The 18,427-nt window shown below is 49.6% G+C and overlaps 2 protein-coding genes across 3 annotated transcripts in view; one reads left to right on the top strand and one right to left on the bottom strand.

Moving 5' to 3' along the window:
* Positions 1-6,099, top strand: part of TSTD2 (thiosulfate sulfurtransferase like domain containing 2) — a 31,141-nt gene extending 25,042 nt beyond the window's left edge. The window contains exon 12 of the transcript XR_010659508.1: positions 5,735-6,099. The gene's annotated coding sequence lies outside the window, so the exon portion shown is untranslated. The remainder of the gene's footprint in view (positions 1-5,734) is intronic.
* Positions 58-18,427, bottom strand: part of TMOD1 (tropomodulin 1) — an 84,006-nt gene continuing 65,636 nt past the window's right edge. For both annotated transcript variants that reach the window (XM_065908087.1, XM_065908089.1), the window contains exons 9-10: positions 6,476-6,620; positions 58-614 (exon numbers count right to left, since the gene is read on the bottom strand). In XM_065908087.1, the coding sequence (XP_065764159.1) occupies positions 550-614; positions 6,476-6,620 (210 nt within the window). In that variant the 3' untranslated portion in view covers positions 58-549. The remainder of the gene's footprint in view (positions 615-6,475; positions 6,621-18,427) is intronic.

Below are 18,427 nucleotides of genomic sequence, written 5' to 3'. Positions count from 1 at the left end.
GTCTTTCTTGAGGTTAAAAAAAAAAAACAAAATAAAAAACTGTTTTTGACCCAGAAATCAATTTAGCAACTTTAATCTTCAGGTTCTTAAAATTTAAAGGAGAATTAATAATGATGACCTGTTTGTTAAAGAGCTAAGATCAAATCTGTAATAATTGTAATGCTTTTCAACCATGTGGAAGAGGGTGCTGTTTGCTCGTGTTACACATTTAAAATACACCTGAAACACCACACTCCTAGGTCACCGAGACTGGACTTCCAGGGCTAAGTCACTGCTGCTCTAACATCATCTTCAGTAAGATCTGCCGGTTCAGGGGCCTCTTAGTTTTTAAATAATAAACAGACTGAATTTCTGTGACTAAAGAAAAACTTCACATTAACCATGGTTTATAAAGTTTTCAGCTACAACCACTAGCTAACCTAAAACCTTAGTGCATGAAGAACTGAACCACAGCAGGGTCTGCGCCGCACTCTGCCTGCCGGCTCCCACCGCAGCTGGGCTTATCAGCAGAACACGTCCAGTTCAAAGGCGTGGTCGGCGCCGCACACGCTAGACGCCGCTCCGGCACTTGGGGATGATGGGCCCGGTCAGGTCTGCCAGCCGCCTCTTCCTCACTGGAAAGGAATGGACATGAGACGTGAGCAGCTGTCCCTGGGTCCCAGAACCACCACCGTGGCTCGGAGAGCGCTGGGAAGCTTCTTGACAACTTTGCCGAGCACGCTCTGAAGTCTGTTGTTTTTAAAGGACAGCGTGTGAGTCTTCACTGCGAGGAGGGCCTGAGGTGGCGTAGGTTCGCTCATAAAGCACTTGTGAAGCGCTGGCCACATGGGTGTAAAACCCGCTTTATCCAGCTCTACCGTCAGCCTGTTTGTGCAGAGGCCCCGCGGCTGACGATCCTTACTCCAGGTCAGAGAGGGGTTAAGTTCAGTCCATCTTAGTGAAATCTTAACCTGCTGGTAAGGTTTCCCTCGGCCTTTCCTCCGGATCCCTGGCCTGCCTGTGTAGACAACAGCATCTGCCCTGAAGATTACTCTGCATTATCTGTTTCCCCTTATGGTTAACCTTGACATTTTCCCACAGGCAAGACAATATCAAGTCCAAACACTGTTCACATAGCAAGGGAGTTAAAATGTCGCAAAGAGGAAAGCGTTAGCCAGGGGACTGCAGGCGGGGCCATTAGCTTAGGAGATGGCGGCGATGGTGGGGGGCAGGGGGAAGGATCCCCTCTGTTGTAACAAGGGAGAGTGTTTGAAACAAAAGTGTCTGCAGACGAAAACAAAGCAGCAAGCCACATCAGCTACAAGAGAAAGGCAGGTCAAAAAGGCTGCAGAGCCAGTGGGTGGCGGTCAGAGGGGGCTGCAGGTGTGGCAGAGACAGGATGCTATTGTGAGAGGAAAAAAGTTCGTCTATACTTAGACATCTTCCAGTTCCCGAGCTAGACAAGGTTAGATCTCAGATGGATGCTCACAGGCTATAACAAGAACCGAATCGGCCTGTGTGTGGCACTGAGTGTAGAAAGCAGAACCACGCGGGAAGGTGTGTGACTCCGGGTGCGGCTAGGAGCTGGCGGGAGAGGCCGGGGGCGCACAGCTCGCCCATCTGAGGCCTGGAGTTCAGCCTCTGCCTGGGCTGCTCCTCTTCCCTGCACCTCCCTGGAAAGAGCGATGGACGCAAATCAGCGGGCCGTCTCCCGGGGAGAAGACAGTGTGTCTGGCCAGATTCCTGGGGGCCATCAGAATGTGTAACAGCTTAGGGGGAGACGTGGGGGGAACCACCACCAAAGCCCAAAGAGCAGAAGAGGCTTGCCCAGAGTGATGAGAGGGTTTACACAAACCAGGCTTGGCAGCATCTCCACGTTAGCTGTGTAAGCATTACACCCCATTTGCACTCAAGCCTCACTGGAGCCCCTCCAACAATTCCAGGGTGTCGGTGTGGTCACCACGGCTGTGTCATGGATGAGGGAAGCGTGGCAGGGAGCAAAACAACAGAGCCGGCACCAGACAGAACCAAGGCCGTGACTCATCTCGAGCCTCGGCACATCAGGCCCTGTCTATGCAGGCTGTCCACATACACGTCTCATCTGGGGCTCACGAGGGGACAGCTCCCTTCCCCTGGAGAAGAGAAGGGAGCCAGGGCTCCTGAGGGCGAGGCAGCAGAGCCAGGACTGGAACCTGAGGCCCCAGCCCGTGGCTTGCGGTAAGAAACGGACCCCGTGGTGTCTCCCCCAGCGTGCCCTCAGTAAGCATGCTGGGCTACACATGCACAGGGTTCCCCAGGCACTGGCTTCTACAGGAACTGGATGGGGAGAAAAGAAAGACGCCACTTCGGCATTGTTTCCCCCCACTTTAATAAGGAAGAAAATTGAGGCCAAGAGAGGAAAAGTATCTTGCCTCAAGTCACAGTGAATAAGAGACACAATGGGGGGCAGAAGCCAGGTCTTCCAGGTTCCTTCAAATCAACCTGCTTTTTACATCCATTAAAGCAAACTCCTCTATGTTGCTTATCGTTACAACTGCCAGAGACTCTTTCACTGTCAGAGCCTTCCAGCATCTCAAGTCATCTGGACCAATCCCCATCAGCATCTTACGCTCCCTCCACCACTTCCTGCCAAGCTTATACCTCCATCATGCCTCTGTGGTGCATCGTATGTACATTTATATGCCGCAGCATTGACTGAGTGCTGTGATATGCCAAGCACAAGGATCAGAAATAAAGATCAACAGATAAAGATATACCTACAAGGTACATATAGGTATATACAAGGTATATACCTATATCTATAATAAAGATAAACCTACAAGAAATGAGGTAAAATATCACAAGTATGCTGGTAGATCTCATTAAGTATGAGAGGCCCAGTGAACAGAGTGGTCAGATCTTCCAAGGATGGTGGGTAAGTTGTCCACTGTCTTAACCTGGAGGCTGCAGTTCGGACTTCGTTAATGGACCAGAGCACCAGTGGCAGAGTTACAGGACCTGAGCAGCAGCCTGGCTGTCAGCTATAACAGTGCGGAGACAGGAGTCATCTGAGCTGTCACCTTGGGAAAGCAGAGATGGGGATCCTCGGCTCCTTCCTGACACCTTGCTCTCTCCCATGGAACACTGCTAAGAGCCCAGGGCGGGAAGGACCAAAGACGCACCAGTCCTGGGCAGGCTGCCTGTCTGCAGAGCCACTGGCTGACCCACGGCCTTGGGGACCCATGTCTCCCAAGGAGGAGCCCACCTGCCTTGCAGGCAAGCAATGCCGCGGTCCCGCAGACCTGGCCCATGGCCAGGACCCAGCTCAGAGGCTGGTCAGAGTGAGAAGGAGACGGAGAGGCCTGTTCCCTTCCATCTAGAGCTTGCCCCCTGCCGCTGGACTGCAGCAGCAGACAAGTCACAACCGCCGGGGCTGGGCTCTAATGACAAACGGGTTCAGCTGGGAAATGCGGAAGCTTGTCGGCTTCATCAGAGCATCGGGAGCAGGATGAAAAAGCCACGTTGGAAAGAAAGTCAGAATTTCTTTGAGAGGAGGACACTGATGCACCATCAGGAGTGGGAGCGTTTCTTTCACAAAAAGTTAGCAGACAGGCACAATTTGCTTTTAAAGCTAAAAATCCTACGTCACCAACTGGTACTGTTGTGGGCAGTCACTTAGATCATTCTGCTCCAATTCCTTCTGTGGGAAAACCCAAGGGAACCGCCGCACAGGTCCGGGGGGACCCATTTTAATACCCGGTCACTCCCGCCTAGGAAACCGCCACTGTCCCACGACCCGCCGGCTTTCCTCACCAAAGCCCTGAGCTCAGCATGCAAGGCCTGTGGCGCTCAGCCTCCCACCCCTGCCCCCTCAGCCCCATTCCCACGAGCCCCCCATGTGCCTGGCCACCGCCCTTGCCTTTGCCCACGCTGTTCCTTCTGCTTGGAATGCCCTTCCCTCCCTTCTCTGAGGGCTCCTGCTTCTCCTACCAGGCGCAACTTCCTGTAACAGTCCCTCCTTCCTTTCAGAACTTCCTGTCTCCTCTCCTGCATGCTGGGTCCCATCACCCTGCCTTCGCCTTCGCCAGCAACCCCACCAGGCACTCCTGCCGACCCCCGCACAACCTTTCTCTCCTTCACGAGGCTGACTCAGGCCCAGCCGCGCCAGGAGGCGTGGCTCAGCTGGCCTCTGTCCTCACAAGTCATCTGCTTGTTTCGTCTGCATACGGTCTGCAGGTCTTCCTGAATCTAGGAGTCTGACTTTGAGTCTTCTTCTCCCCTGAGAGGCTGTGAAGGTTTCTGAGTCAGGGCACTGGCTTTCTGCTACCGCTTATGCCGCCTCGCACAGCCCTGGGCACACAAAGGGTGCTCAGAAAGTGCTCACTGGAACTAAGGCGTGACACTGGAACCAACGGAGGTGCGACGTGACCGAGCCACTGCCTCCAAGTGCGGTCCCTCCCAGGCCTCAGTTCCTCCAGAAGAGAACGGGAGGAGGAGCCTGAAGCCCCGTCCGCAAAGGCACGCGAGGCTCCTGCCGTGACCTCACCAAGTCCCTGGTGACAGGACTTGGGCCTGGATTTTGGAACACAAACTCTCAGGACATAGTGTCCTCAAGGGCCATTTCCTCTAGCCTCCAGCTGATACCGGAGTCCCCCCTACAGCACTCCTGACTCATCTGGAAACGTCTAACCCTAGAAAGAAGTCCTCCAAGGCATCTTGCCACTGGAAGACCAAAGCTCAATCAGCCCTGAGACAGGGAATGAGGGACACATAAGAGGTTTAATCTGAGATTAAAAAAAAAAAAAAGAAAGGTGAGGTTACTGCATATCAGAATAGATCTTAAGGCTTTTTAGTGCTGGTTCTACAGCCAGATCACAACTGAGCCAACAGAGTCCAGGTTGTAAGGGGGCGACAGAGGAGGAGACAGTTGGATCCACTCCACGGACATGAGTTTGAGCAAACTCCAGGAGATGGTGAAGGACATGGAAACCTGGCATGCTGCAGTCCATGGGGTTGCAAAGGGTCAGACACAACTAAGTGATTTAACAACAGTAACCTCTGTTACACATGATAATTACAATTCTTAGTGGTTTGTGTTTGCTCATGTTTTATTTCAAACAAGGACACTTCACGAACCAGGACACCTGGTGTGGGTTTTTGTTTGATGGACTTTTCTAGACCTGCAGCTCTAGAAAAAAGTAACAGCTGGGGTAAGAAATGAATAAATAGCTTCTTAAGAACATGAACCTGTACCTTCAACACCCAGTGCACTATAGGTCTCTGATAAATGTTTGTTGAATTGAGTAGCTCTGTGGCTATCTATGCACAGGTTCTGAGTACCTGCCTTGTGCATACACACCTACATATGCACCCCCATTCTTCTAGGCCTTCCGTGTATTAACCTAGCTTCGGACTCATCACCAGGAAGTGATACACCTGAACTCTGAGATGTGCTTTAGTATTAAGCTCCTTGCATTCTACTGAGTGTCAGAAACAAAAACTAAACAAAAAGAAACACATTTAGAGCAGGTTCAAATCTGATGAAAAACTCATTGAACACATCATCCTTTAGAAACACAGTTAGCTCATAATTCAATCTCAGAAAGAAGCTTTCTTCTTTTTAAAAAATTCATTGTTTCCTTCTAAGAATAGTATAACTTACTTTGTCTTCCTCCTGCCTTTGAGTCTAGGTAACTCACAGCTGAATATAATGATGAATTAAGTTAACAGGCCTACTCCTTTTCTTGTTGTTGTTTTTTCTCTTATTTTCCTATAGCCTCATCAGACATACTCCTATTTGGACACTATCGAGTTCTTCAAGCAAGCAACAGGAAAACACAGGAGAAACTACCCACTGAGCTTGAGAACAATTAGCGTCTGGAACTAAGTTGGTGATTGATCTCTCTTTTTCTTCAACTGACTTGTCTATTCAGTGTTGACTAAGAAAGACTGTGGCATTTTCTTTTTATTTTTTAAGGAAAAAATACAAACCATACCTGTAACTGAGAATGTAACCTGTTATACTTGACTATGAAGTCAACATTCTCAACCTTTACTTTAAAAGCAACAAGAAGGCTTCAGGTGTGGGTGGTAAGGCTGGTTGATGGCTGTGGGATCTGGGGCTTGGGCCAGAGTGCATGATTTGGAGAGGATTCTGGGCTCCAGAAAAGGTAAGAGGTGGAGACTCGGTGTTGGCTCCGGGCCTCCTACGTTTCGCTCTCTAGGCCAACCGGCTGAGGGTGCGCTCTGGGCCAGCCCTGCGCTGGGCTGGGCCACCTTCGGGGAGGAGGGCCCGGCCTCGGCGTCCGCAGGCGGGGCTCTGGCCGTCTGGGCAAGGTGCCGGGTGGGGGGAAGCGAGGCGCAAACGCCGAGAGCAAGGATATGGGATCAGCGTGAAACCGAGAGTCAGGCGCAGGAAGAGGCTGCCCCGGGCAAATCGGCAGTGGGGTTTCCCTGCCGTATCTCCTGCGACAGGTGCGAAGCATGAGGCGCGGCTCGGGGGCCTGGGTCTACTCACCGAGGTCGTTGTTGCTCATCATGGCGTTGGACGCCCGCAGCCGGGGCCCCTGCTGGGTGAAGTGGTAGCCGAATTTGAGGAGCGTGGCGTTTTTTTCCAACATGCTCACAATCTCCATTTCCACTTTGTTGCCCAAAGGCTGGCTCTTTGATTTAAAAAAAGAAAGAAAGGAAACACACACAGTCGCTTCCCGCTCACGTGTGAGGTCCCTAAATCTCTACCCGCGGGAAGCCTGCGCGCCGGGCGGGGTTTTGGCGCCTCCCTGCCCCCGCCCCCTCCACGAGCAGGCACCCGGAAGCCGGAAGTGCGGGGAAGTTGAAAGGTCAGGCAGCCAGGAGCCAATGAGCTGGGGTCCAAAGCCTGGGTGCTGAAGGCCGGGAAGACATCTTTCCGCCGCCCCTCAGCAGCCTCTTTGGACTGTCTGAGCAGGAAGGGCCTGCATGTCCTTTAGTCTCAAGGAGACTTAAAAACCCTGCAACCCAGGCTGTCCCTCATACTAGTTAAGTCACTGGCTGCGGTACTCTGGTGTCCAGGGTTTTTAAAACTCCCCAGGTGATTTCCAGGCAAGGTCAGGTTGGCTAACCAGTCCGTTAGACTAGAGATTTGTACATCTTTCCGATTTACAAATGAGGAAACAGGCCCAGGGAGGGAAGAGGGTTTGTCTAAGGTCACACAGAAAGTTGGGACAGCCAGAGTTAGCCTCCTAAAGCCTCACTCTAATCATGCTAACTCTCTACTCCCAGATCCACAGTGATCATCTGACAAAGATGAAAAGGAAGTAAAACATGACAATACACAGTGTCGGGAAGGATATGATGTGGACATTCACCCTTCTTGTTTGTAATAGTGGGAATAAAAGGGAAAAAAACATTCATCAAGAGGCAGTTTCTCAAATGAAAGACGGTTAAGCTTTACAGTAGAACATGGGCAGCTCAACAATAGCGATGGGACTCTTTGGCCCCAAGCCTGGACAGATGCTGTGACACAATATTCAGCAGACAAAGCCTAGTGACAAGATGGGTTGTACTTATTAATTTCCCACACACATACATATGCAAACGGATGGTGATGAGCTTGGGAGTTTGTTTTCTTTTTGTATTGTTTTGAGTTTTCTGTTACCATGTATAATAAGATATTAAAAAGTAAACATAATCTTAAAAGGGTTTACACAGAAGGAAGGCTAACATAGTATTATTTAATGATTAAAGACACTCCCCCTCATAACAAGAACAAAGCAAAGAAATGTCCACTTTCACCAACATTGTCTGGAGGACAATTAAGTAAGAAAAAGAAAGAAAAGTCACCATACAGAGAAGGAAGAAGCAAAACTATTTCTATTTGCAGGTGACACAGTACTGTATCTAGAAAACCCTAAGGAATCCACAAAAAGCAATTACTAGAGCTGATCACCACGTTCAGCAAGCTTGCAGGGTGTTTAAGATCACTATTCAAAACCCACCTGGGTTTCTACACACCAGCAATGAACAACCCCAAAGTGAAATTAAGGCAATAGTTTCATTTACAATAACATTAAAACACTTAGGAATAAATTCAATAAAGACACAAAGGCTTGCATGCTGAAAACTATAAACAGCATTGTACATTAAGGAGGACCTGAATAAATGTAAAAACACCCTATATTCATGGACCAGAAGACTTCGTACTGCTAAGAGGGCAATATTCCCAAATTGACCTGGAGAAGCAGCAACGAAGCACAGAAGCACCACCGACGACTCCCCAGGGCTGATAACTGCGGCCTTTAGTTGGGAGTTCACTGTTCCCCAGTGCCCTGTGCCCAACCTGTAGGGTCTCAGTTCATCCAATAAGCAGACAGGATAAGCCCTGCCTTCCCTGCAGCCTGGCGCTCAGGCCCTGCACAGTTCTGCCCTCACCTGCCTTTCCTCAGGCTGGTTACCCCGGGATGGAGAGTCTGGTACCTGATGCCTGATGCAGGCAGAGGTCTACTTCTCAAGGCTCCTGTGTCCTCTTGCCTCCACGTGGAATGCGCCTACCCTCCCTCACCTTCCTGCTGATGTGTCCCTGGTACTTTAATTTGTTGTTGTTCAGTCGCTGAGTCGTGTCCCACTCTTTGCGACCCCATGGACTGCAGCACACCAGGCTTCCCTGTCCTTCACCATCTCCCAGAGTTTGCTCAAACTCATGTCCATTGAGTCGGTGATGCCATCCAACCATCTCACCCTCTGTCATCCCCTTCTCCTCCCGCCTTCTTCTTTCCCAGCGTCAGTGCTTTAATAGCTACCAGAAACGCCCCTCCCTGACGAGGCCTTTCCCGATCTAACCCCTGAAAACCATCTTTCCCTACTTGCCACTCAAGCCTTGTTATGTTCCTCTCCACTCCCAGCCCAGTCAGTCTGCATTATCGGGTCACCTGTCTCCGTAACTGTCTCTCCCACTAGACCTGTGCTGTTCAGCAGAGCAGTCACCAGCTGCATGGGGCTCTTTCAATCTCTTTTTAATGACCTAACATTAGTTTCAGACATAACAATATAATGGTTTGGCATTCACACACACCGTGAATGGTTACTACACTAAGTCTGGTTAATGTCCGTCCCCATACCAGTCACATACATCGTTTCCTATTAGGAGAACTTTGAAGACTTCGTTTTGGCAGTTCCCTGGTGGTCCAGTGATTAGGATTCCGGATTTTCACTGCTGTGGCCCAGGTTCAGTCCCCGATGAGGGAACGGAGATCCCACAAGCCACACAACCAAAAAAAAAGTACTCTCTTAGAAACTTTAAAATATGCAATATAGTATTATCAGCTATAATCATCATGCTGTACATTACACCTCCATGCATTATTTATTAGTGGAAGTTTGTGCCTTTTGACATCTGTCACCCATTTCGCCCACCCCTTACCCGCTGCCTCTAGCAACCACCAGTCTGTTCTCTGTATCTATGAGCTTGGTTGGTTTTATCTTTTTTTTTCCATAGATTCCACAGATGAGAGGATATGGTATCTATATTTCTCTGTATTCACTTCACGCAATATCCTCCAGGCCCATCCACACTGTCACTAATGGCAAAAATTCATTCTTTTTATGACTAAATAATATCCCATTGGATATACCACATTTACTTTATCTATTCACCCAGCAATGAACACTTTGGTTGTTTCCATGTTTTGGCTATTGTAAATACTGGTGTAATGAATAGGGATACATATCTTTTCAAATTAGTGTTTTAATTTTCTTTGGATAAATTGCTGAAATTGCTGGATCGTATGATAGTTCTACTTTTAATTTTTTGAAGAACAGCCATACTATTTTCCATAGTGGCTGCACCAACTGTAATTACCACCAATGGTGCCTAGGGGTTCCCTTTCTCCATATCCTCGTCAACACTTATTAATTCTTGTCTTTCTGATAATAGCCATTCTAACAGGTGTGAGGTGATAGCTCATTGTGGTTTGATTTGTATTTCCCTGATGATTAGTGATTTTGTGCAACTTTTTATGTACCTGTTTGTCATCTGTATGTCTTTTATGGGAAACTATCTGTTCAGATTCTCTGCCCATTTTTGATTGATTTTTTAAAAATTTAAATAAATAAAATTTATATGGAATCTAAAAAAAAACAAATGAATATATATAGTAAAATAGAAACAGGCTCACAGATACAGAAAACTAACTAGTGGCTACCAGAGGGGTTAGAGAAGTGGGGAGTGGCAGTATACAGAGAGGGGGTTGAAAGCTACAAACCACCACGTATGAACTAGATAAGCAACAAGGACATCTTGTAGAGCATAGGGAATTACAAACATTATCTTGTAATAACTTATAATGGAGTGTAATCTGTAAAAATACTGAATCACAGTACATCTGAAACTATAATATTGTAAAGCAACTATACTTGAATTGAGTTGAATAAAGTTTTAAATTCAGTTCCTCAGTTGCATTCAAGTGTGCAAGAGCCACTAGCCAGTGGCTTCCATCTTGGTGCAGATACAGAACACTTCTATCAACACAAAATTCTGTTGGATGGTTGCTCACCCAGACCGTGAGCCCTTAGAGAGCACATAGCAGTCTGTATCTCCAGGGCAAGGGCAAGGCACTGAGCTGGACGGAAAAAACAGGAACATGATCAGCGCGTGGCAACTTGGGGAGGTTGGGAAGATACACCAGCCCAATGTCCAGAAGGACAGGTGTGGAACTGCGGTTGAGACTCTTGATAGAGAGCTCCTCCCAGGTATCCTGAGCTCACTGGAGCTTGTGTGGGTTCAGACAGAGCCGGAACTGCTGACTGGGGCAGGCAGAGGGAGGACGGTAAGAGTCCACCAGCCCATCTGGCGAGGCTTCTGACAGTGCTGGGAGGGCTCAGGCTGTCCTCGAAGGACCCAGCACCGTCCCGGGCTCTGGCCGGCTCGGCCTGGCAGATGATTCAGACTGTCTGAGACCCGGTAAGGAGCCATCATGTCCCCTGCCCCCCCACTAAGCAGGAAACCTGGCCTGTCCTTGCTGTCACCTGTCAGCAAGCTCTGCTAGAAAGCAAGACGGACTAGTCTCGAAAGCACCAGGGTCCCCTGAGCGGAGGGACTGCCACTGACCACAGGGGCCGCTTCGGCAAAGCTGGCACATCGTGCCGCCTGGTCTAGAGCACGAAGCACTCAGATGCAAACTGCCCCATTCGACTGCCCTCCTTCCCTGGGAGGTTGGCAGGGCAGGCAAGAAGAGGCAACCCCGGGCTTGGAGATGAGTAAACTGAGCCCGTGTGCATATGGGAGCCAGGCTGTGCTTCCTCTGCTTAAATGAGAGCCAAGGCTAGAGCTGAGGCTGGAGCTGGAAGGACTTCAGAGGATGCTCCAGCACCACCTTCTCTGACAGCCCTGGAATACATGCAGACATGTCAGGTGTGAGCCAGAGGGTACATTAGATAATCACAGCCTGCCTGCCTGAAGTGTTAATCTCTGACCCAAACCACATTTTCACATTAAAATAGAAAATGTGCATACGTCTTAAGAAGCTTCCTACTTACTAGCTTCGCAAGCCCTTCCTTTCTCCAGGGACTCTGAGCCTAGAATAACCTCAATCATTTCATAGATGAGAGAGGCGGCCTTGCAGACAGAGTCAGGACTAAAACTCTGGTCTCTTATTATCTAGTGATCATTATGTCCTAGGCATGGCATAAGCACTTTACATAAGCTAAGTCAATTTCTCTTCCCTATAAACCAATGGAATATGTAGTATTCTTATAACTTTCATCTTATAAACAAGAGACATGATAAGCAGAGATATTAAGAAATGTCCCTCCAATCACAGAGCTAGTCAGTTGCAGAAAGGATTTGCACAGTTTACTCCGAGCTGTGCTAGTTCCCACTTCAGTCAAGTGCCTCTGAAAGAGCTTGGCTCAGCGTGCAGATTGCCATCTACCCATCCACAGTGTCTGGTGAGCAAGTGAACTACTCGTCCCTGGGGACGAGATGGCAGACGGCATCCTGTAAGGGTCTCCTAGATGTTGTTGGGGGAGGCTTAGGCTCCATGACCTTTAAGGCCTCCAGAGCCTGCATTGAGTCTATCACTAGCTTGCTTGGGAGGGCATAAAAAATTAAGAGGTGACCTTGACAGTGTGTATGAGACAATTAGGAGCCTCTTGTGGGGAGACTGAAGTGGAGCAGCAGACTCTGGCAGGGCCAGGGAGAAGGGGTTGGGAAGAACTCTTGCTCCACTTCAGACATGCTTGAAAATTAAATAAATCACTTGTGAGTATGTATAATCTCATTACTAACAATTCTAATGATACTAAAGCAGATGCAGTAAATTAAAAGTCTCCCTTCACATCATTTATCCTCGGTCCTACCCACTTCCCACAGAAGAAACCACCATGGCAAACAGGATGTGTTCCTATGGATTTTTTCTTTCTATGCAATATGTAACAAAAATATACAGATTTTTCTTATTTTTCATTTTTTTCCCCTAATGGATTCATACTGTACTTATTGTTCTGTAACTTATCTCTTTCATTTAATGTTTTCTGGACTCTTTCCAGGTCAGCACATGGAGAACTACCTCATCCCTTCTAACTGCTTCATGGGATGCCCGAGCAGAGACAGATAATTGCATGTGCTTCCTGTTTTCCCTGTCACACACGATGCAGGAGTGGGCTTTGCTGGAGAGGGAGGGGGATTCTTCAGGCTGGATGTGGAGACGCAGTGTTGGTGGGTTAAAAAGATAGGCATATTTTGAATTAAACGTGTGACGGCCCTGCCCGATGGACACCAGCACTGATGTGCCCTTCAGGAGGGCATGCCACCTCCTGCCCCCTCAGCCTTTACTCTGGCAGTGTGTTATCAATCTGAGGAGCAGATGATCAGATTCCCCACTTAATGAAACAACCATCCAACAACGCAGGTGCAGCTGAGCTGTGACCTGGAGCTGGAGAGAGGTGCCATGGACACCGAGAAGCTCACCAAATACATTTCACAGGGCCAGTTATGGCCTTTTCTTTAATCCAGAAAATACGGACAACTGAGGACGCTTGAAAAAACAACAGAAAGGAGCCTTGGGAATTGTTGAATCCGACTTCAGAGTCCCGGATCCTGGCTGATATTGACATTCCCTCCTTTATTACAGCTCCCAGATGGTTCTGTTCCACTTCCACACCCCCTGGGGACGGCAGTACACCATTCCTTGAGGTGCCTACTCCATCCTTGGGTTGCTCTGCTGGTTAGAAAGGCCTTTCTGGTCAAACTGCAGCAATGATTCTCACTCTGCCAATTAAAACATGCCTGCGGACTGCCCTGATGGTCCAGTGGTTAAGAATTAGCCCGCCATTGCAGGGGACACGGGTTTGATCCCTGGTCTGGGAAGATGCTGCAGAGCAACTAAGCCCACGTATGCAGTTAGTGAGCCAGGGCGGTCCAAAGCCCGTGCTCCACAGCAAGAGAAGACACTGCAGCGAGAAGCCCTCACACCGCAGTGAAGAGGAGCCCGAGCACAGCGACAAGGACCCAGTGCGGCCAAAATAAGAAAGCCTGCGAGCTCCTTGACACTCCTCCCTTCAAAAGGCAGAGCCTCATTCCTCTCCCCCTGAGGGTGGTTTTGCTTAGGGACTCACTTCTAGCAGGCAGAACATGGCAGAAGTGACTGTGCAACTTCCAAGGTTGGTTCATAAAAGGCATCTTTGGCTGGGCGTTCTTCTTCCCCTGCCTTGGATCGCTAGCTCAGGGAGAAGCTCGCTGCCATGCCATGAGGAACTCAAGCAGCCCTGTGGAGAGGTCCACATGGCAAGTAGCTGAGGTTTCCTGCCAACAGCCATGGAAGAAGCCACTTGGAAGCGGTTCCTCCAGCACTGTCAAGCCTTCAGACTTGGTCAAGCCTTGACTGTAATCTCATTAGAGATTGGGCTAGATCTATGCAGTTAAACTGCTTCTGGATTCCTGACTCAGACACTGTGAGCTAAATGCACGTTCATATTGTTTTAAGTGGCTCAGTTTTGGGGGGGGAAGGGAGCATTCTCTGTTACACAGCTGTAGACAGCTGATAGACTCACAGACAATGTTGACCAAAAAAAAGCCAGACCCAGAAAGATTCCATTTAAGTGAAGTTTAAGAACAGGCAAAACTCGCCTCTGATGACAGGAATTAGAATATTCATGCATTTGCAGGGTGCTGATTGGCAAAGGGGCTGGAGGGAGCTTGCTGGGGTGCTGGAAGTGTTCCACATCTTGAACTTGGTGGTGATCACACAGCTACACATAAATACGTAAATCCACTGAGTTGTCTACTCAAGATGCATTTGCTTCACTATATATAAGTTAACGTCAATAAAAAATAAACAAGTAGGAAAGGAAGAGAGGGTCTCAGAGAGAAAAAGAAAGTGGTTAAAAGTTGTTCCTTGCATGAGCTAGAATCTCTCGGATGTCCTCCCCACCACTGACTGGGCCTAATTAACAACAGAAACATCTCCCCCCTTGACTGAGGAGAGACTGTATGTCAGGTATATGAGTCATAGGCCTATTAGGCAAGTGTGAGTATTATTCCCATTTTGCACGTAAGGAAACTGAGGCATGGATATGGACTTTCCCCCGTTACCCAGAAAGAACATGACACAGCTGGGGCTTAGCCAGGACTCGATCCCTTGTTTGACTTCAAACGTCAGAGATCTGAAGCCAGGGAGCCCCTGGGTCAGGCCGTCTCCTGCCTAGCTTTTCCAAACAGAGTACAGCCTGCAGTGGGGACCTGACATGGTGTGGGATGGTCACTGTCCCAAATCTTTATTCTGGTTTATTCTGATCTGCACAGGAAAAGGGTTTTCTCTATCATTTCCACTGACTTCATCTCATCTTTCCCTTAGAGTGAGGTCAGTAAAAGAACATAATTGACATTTAAAGGAAGGGACAGTGACACATGCCTGTCCTCTCAAGGAGGCTGAATACTTCCAGACTGAATTACTTCAATACAAAACGAGACCGCAGACTCACAAACCATGCACAGACGGAGACCTGCTACTTAGAAGCTAAAACTATAAGGAACAAAATAAAACACAGTTGGTCTTGCTCTCTTGGTTTTCAAGAGTGTGTTTTCCTTGTATCTTGCAACACCCAAAGCTATATTCAGCCTCATTTAAAAAGCTGCCCTGAGTGTGGAATCTAAAATTAATGGGTGTCACCATTTGTGAAAACCTTCAGGATCCTATTCTAGCATAGCTTTTGTTTTCTAAATTTACTTCCACTAGGAAAACAATCCAATCTGGAAAAACAAGAAAACATGATCCACTCCCTTTAGCTTCTTTTCAAAATATTAAGCACATTCTCGCTGACAAATATTGGAATGAAACATGAGACACCCAGCGAAATCCCCCTAGATTTTGCACATATCTTCATGTGGAGAGGGAGCCTATTTTCAGGCCTCGTCTCTGCTAAGGGGCGGGGAGTGTCCCATGCCGCAAGTGTCCTGGGGAGGGCCTGCTGGAGGGAGCTCCGTGGGAGAGGAAAGTGGATCAAGAGGGGCGAAGAGCCGCCGCTTGGGACATGGCTGGCTCGGGACGGACGGGCCTGCAGGCACCCCGTGTGTCCTACCTGCCTCCTGGGTGCTGGGAGGGTCTTTCCTGTCTGCTCATAAATGCAGCCTGTTTGGAAGCTGGGTGCTTCACTTCCAGCCCAGTTCTGAGCCTAACTTGATTCGTGACATTGGGCATGTCCCATCGCTTCTCAAACCCTTGGTATCCCCATCTGCCAAAGGGGGGCTGGGCTAGATACGTCTCAGCGCCCTCAGCTGCAGTCGGCCCCCTGCCCTCCCGCGTGCCCAGCCTCATCACCGTCCAGGGTGACTCCAGGCAGCAAGAGCGCGGAAGGAAAAGAGGGTCTGGCTGAGTCAGCAAGCAGCCTCAGAGTCCTATCCTGTCTGCGTCCTGCGAGGCTCTGTGACACCCTGGGCAGAACTCCCCGAGTCCCTCTCCTTGGCCGTATAAGGAGAAGGGAGGACTCTGACACAGGTTACAGGCACAGGGCCGAGGAGAAAGCTGTGGCCTCTGGGGACCTCGGTGACTAACAAGAAGGGGGAATAAATCCAACACCACTCATCACCTCCTCTTGGCCACCCTCCCCCAGAGCCCATGCCTCCCGGGGCTCTGAGAGAGGCATGGGTGGCCTTCCCCGAGCCCGAACCAGCAGAGCCCCCTCCTCGAGACCTGTTTCAGCCCCCCACTCCCCCACCAGGCCTCAGCCCAGTCTCCAGACTCAGGCTCCCAGGAGCACCTCCCCACAGGCCCCCTGCATGCGGGTGGTCACAGCACCCTCTGGTCTCCAAGCCCTGATGCCCGCTTCATGCCCCCAACCCTCTCCCATCCAGCCGGGAACCATCTTTGCAGAGCATGACAGTGAGGGGTGCTGATGATAGCCCGCAGCCCACTTCCCCTCGAACTACCTGCTCCCAGCCCTTTGGGGTCCCCCCAGCTTCCTTTCTGGCTTTCTTCAGGTGGTCCCGTTAGTCGATTCTGAATTGACTCCACAGCCATCCTCTTTCCTTCTCTTTGTTCACGTGGTCCCCTACCCCGGGGATGCCACGGCCTCCCCTTCACCCTCTGACATACTGTCTACCCTAGGGTTTATTCTCAAATCCCACCTCCTCCAAGAAGCCCTCCCTGATGCCTGCTCTTGACTGAAAATTTTCCCCACAGTACCCCACTGTGTGTGGCTTGCTAGAGCACCTGACTGGATGATCAACTGTACACTTGTCTGTCATCTCATCCAGTGTGGAATCTCGAGAGGACAGAGCCAGTATTCACACACAGAGCCCAGCACAGCCCTGGGTCCCGCAGGCACTTACTAAACCCCGAGATAAAACAACAGGAAACACTCCTAGGATGGGGTGGGAGCAGGTGGTGACCAGACAAGGGGAAGGGACAGCTGAGAAGAACCAAGACCTGCCCAAAACTACAGGAGATTCAAGAACCCAGACAGGCATGACTCATGGACTTTAGAGTCACATAGACCTGGATTCTAACCTTGCCTCTCTTACTTCCTGTATGACCTCAGGCAGGTTACCTAGCCTGCCTGGGCCTCAGTTTCCTCATCCACAATACTACAGTAGGCTGTGACATCCACTCAGAGAGTCTTTGCCAGCATTAAATGAGATAATGGATACATGGTACCTGCTCAGTACAATAACTCTTAGAAAAATGTGTGAACTCCCTAGGTCACCTTCAGAGTAAACATAAAAGTGGACAACTTCATAGTATTCACCTCCTAGCTCCTTAGAAGGAGAGATTTGTATTATCCCCATTTTACAAATGAGGAAACTGAGGCTCAGGGAGGTGAACGTCCGTGCACAGATGTTTAGCCGGGGTGGGGGGGATGGTCGGCACGGGCTCTGTCTCCGGGGGGAGCACTGGGAGGCGAGTGGGCAGCTTGCTCTCTGTAAGCTGCAACCACAAGGCCCTGAAGCCGGTGCTCTGGTCATCTTTGGCCGACATTCTGCCCCAGGAATCAGGTTTCAGCTGACGCTGGGTAGATCCTGACTCCCTGCCGGGGTAGGCCTGGCGTCACATGAGTAGCCAATCCCAGGGCTTGGCCTAAGGCTACTGCCAAGCCTGTTACATGCCTTTGTTCCATCTGATCTGCCCCCTCTGCCTGCAATAGAGCAGGGTCAGCAATGGAAGAAAGGATGGAAGCAATGGGGGCCGGGAATGGGTGCTACAGCAGGCTACTGTCATGTGAGAGACGGAAAGAATTTAATGCAGCAAATTCACATGACACGGCTGCGGCAGGCTCATGCGGCCTCTCTTTATGAATTAGAGAAAAGTGCCTTCTCCGGATGAATAAAGCCCTGTACGAAGTTTTAAAGAGTAGATTATGAGTTGGGTTTTGTCCCCTATCTCCTCATTGTACAGTGAACAACACATACAACCATCCAGGGCAGCCCTGCTTATCAGGTGCCACTGCAGGACCAAGTCCTGAGCTGGGAATTGGGATACGGAGATGACTTGGACACAGCCCCGCTTCCCCGCTCACAAGGAAGCCAAGTGCTAGGAGAACCAGGGAAACAGCGCTTAAACTTTCTCTGCGGGGAGGCTCAGAGGCCCTGTGGCAGACTGAAGGGAGAAAGCAGTTATATGCTGGCTCTTGGCGGGGAAAAAAAGGTTGGATTTGTAGTGTTTGCCAATTTCCGCAGTGTAAATGCTCTCACTAGGAGTGACTTCACGGCACCAGTATGCCATCACTCAAGTGGAGTCGGGAAGGAAGCTATACAGTTAGCTCCAGCAGGCTGGTTCAGGCTGGCTCTGGAACCACTGGGAGAAGGAGAGGCTACAACCAAATCCAGAAGGAAGAGGAGGATTTCTCTAGGCAGAGAGGAGGTCAGAGCAGGGGAGGACGTTCCTCGGGAGAGAAAAGTATAGCTCTAAGTCATGGAGCCATGAAAGTAAGTAGGGAGCAAACTGTGAAGAGTTGTGAAGGTTTAAGATTGGGAGGAGTGTCAGCGTGTCATGTCCGATTC

This window comes from Muntiacus reevesi, chromosome 17, assembly GCF_963930625.1.
Source record: "Muntiacus reevesi chromosome 17, mMunRee1.1, whole genome shotgun sequence".
NCBI lineage: Eukaryota > Metazoa > Chordata > Mammalia > Artiodactyla > Cervidae > Muntiacus > Muntiacus reevesi.
The sequence above is the reverse complement of the archived record's forward strand: the minus strand, read 5'-3'. Positions and strand labels throughout refer to the sequence as shown.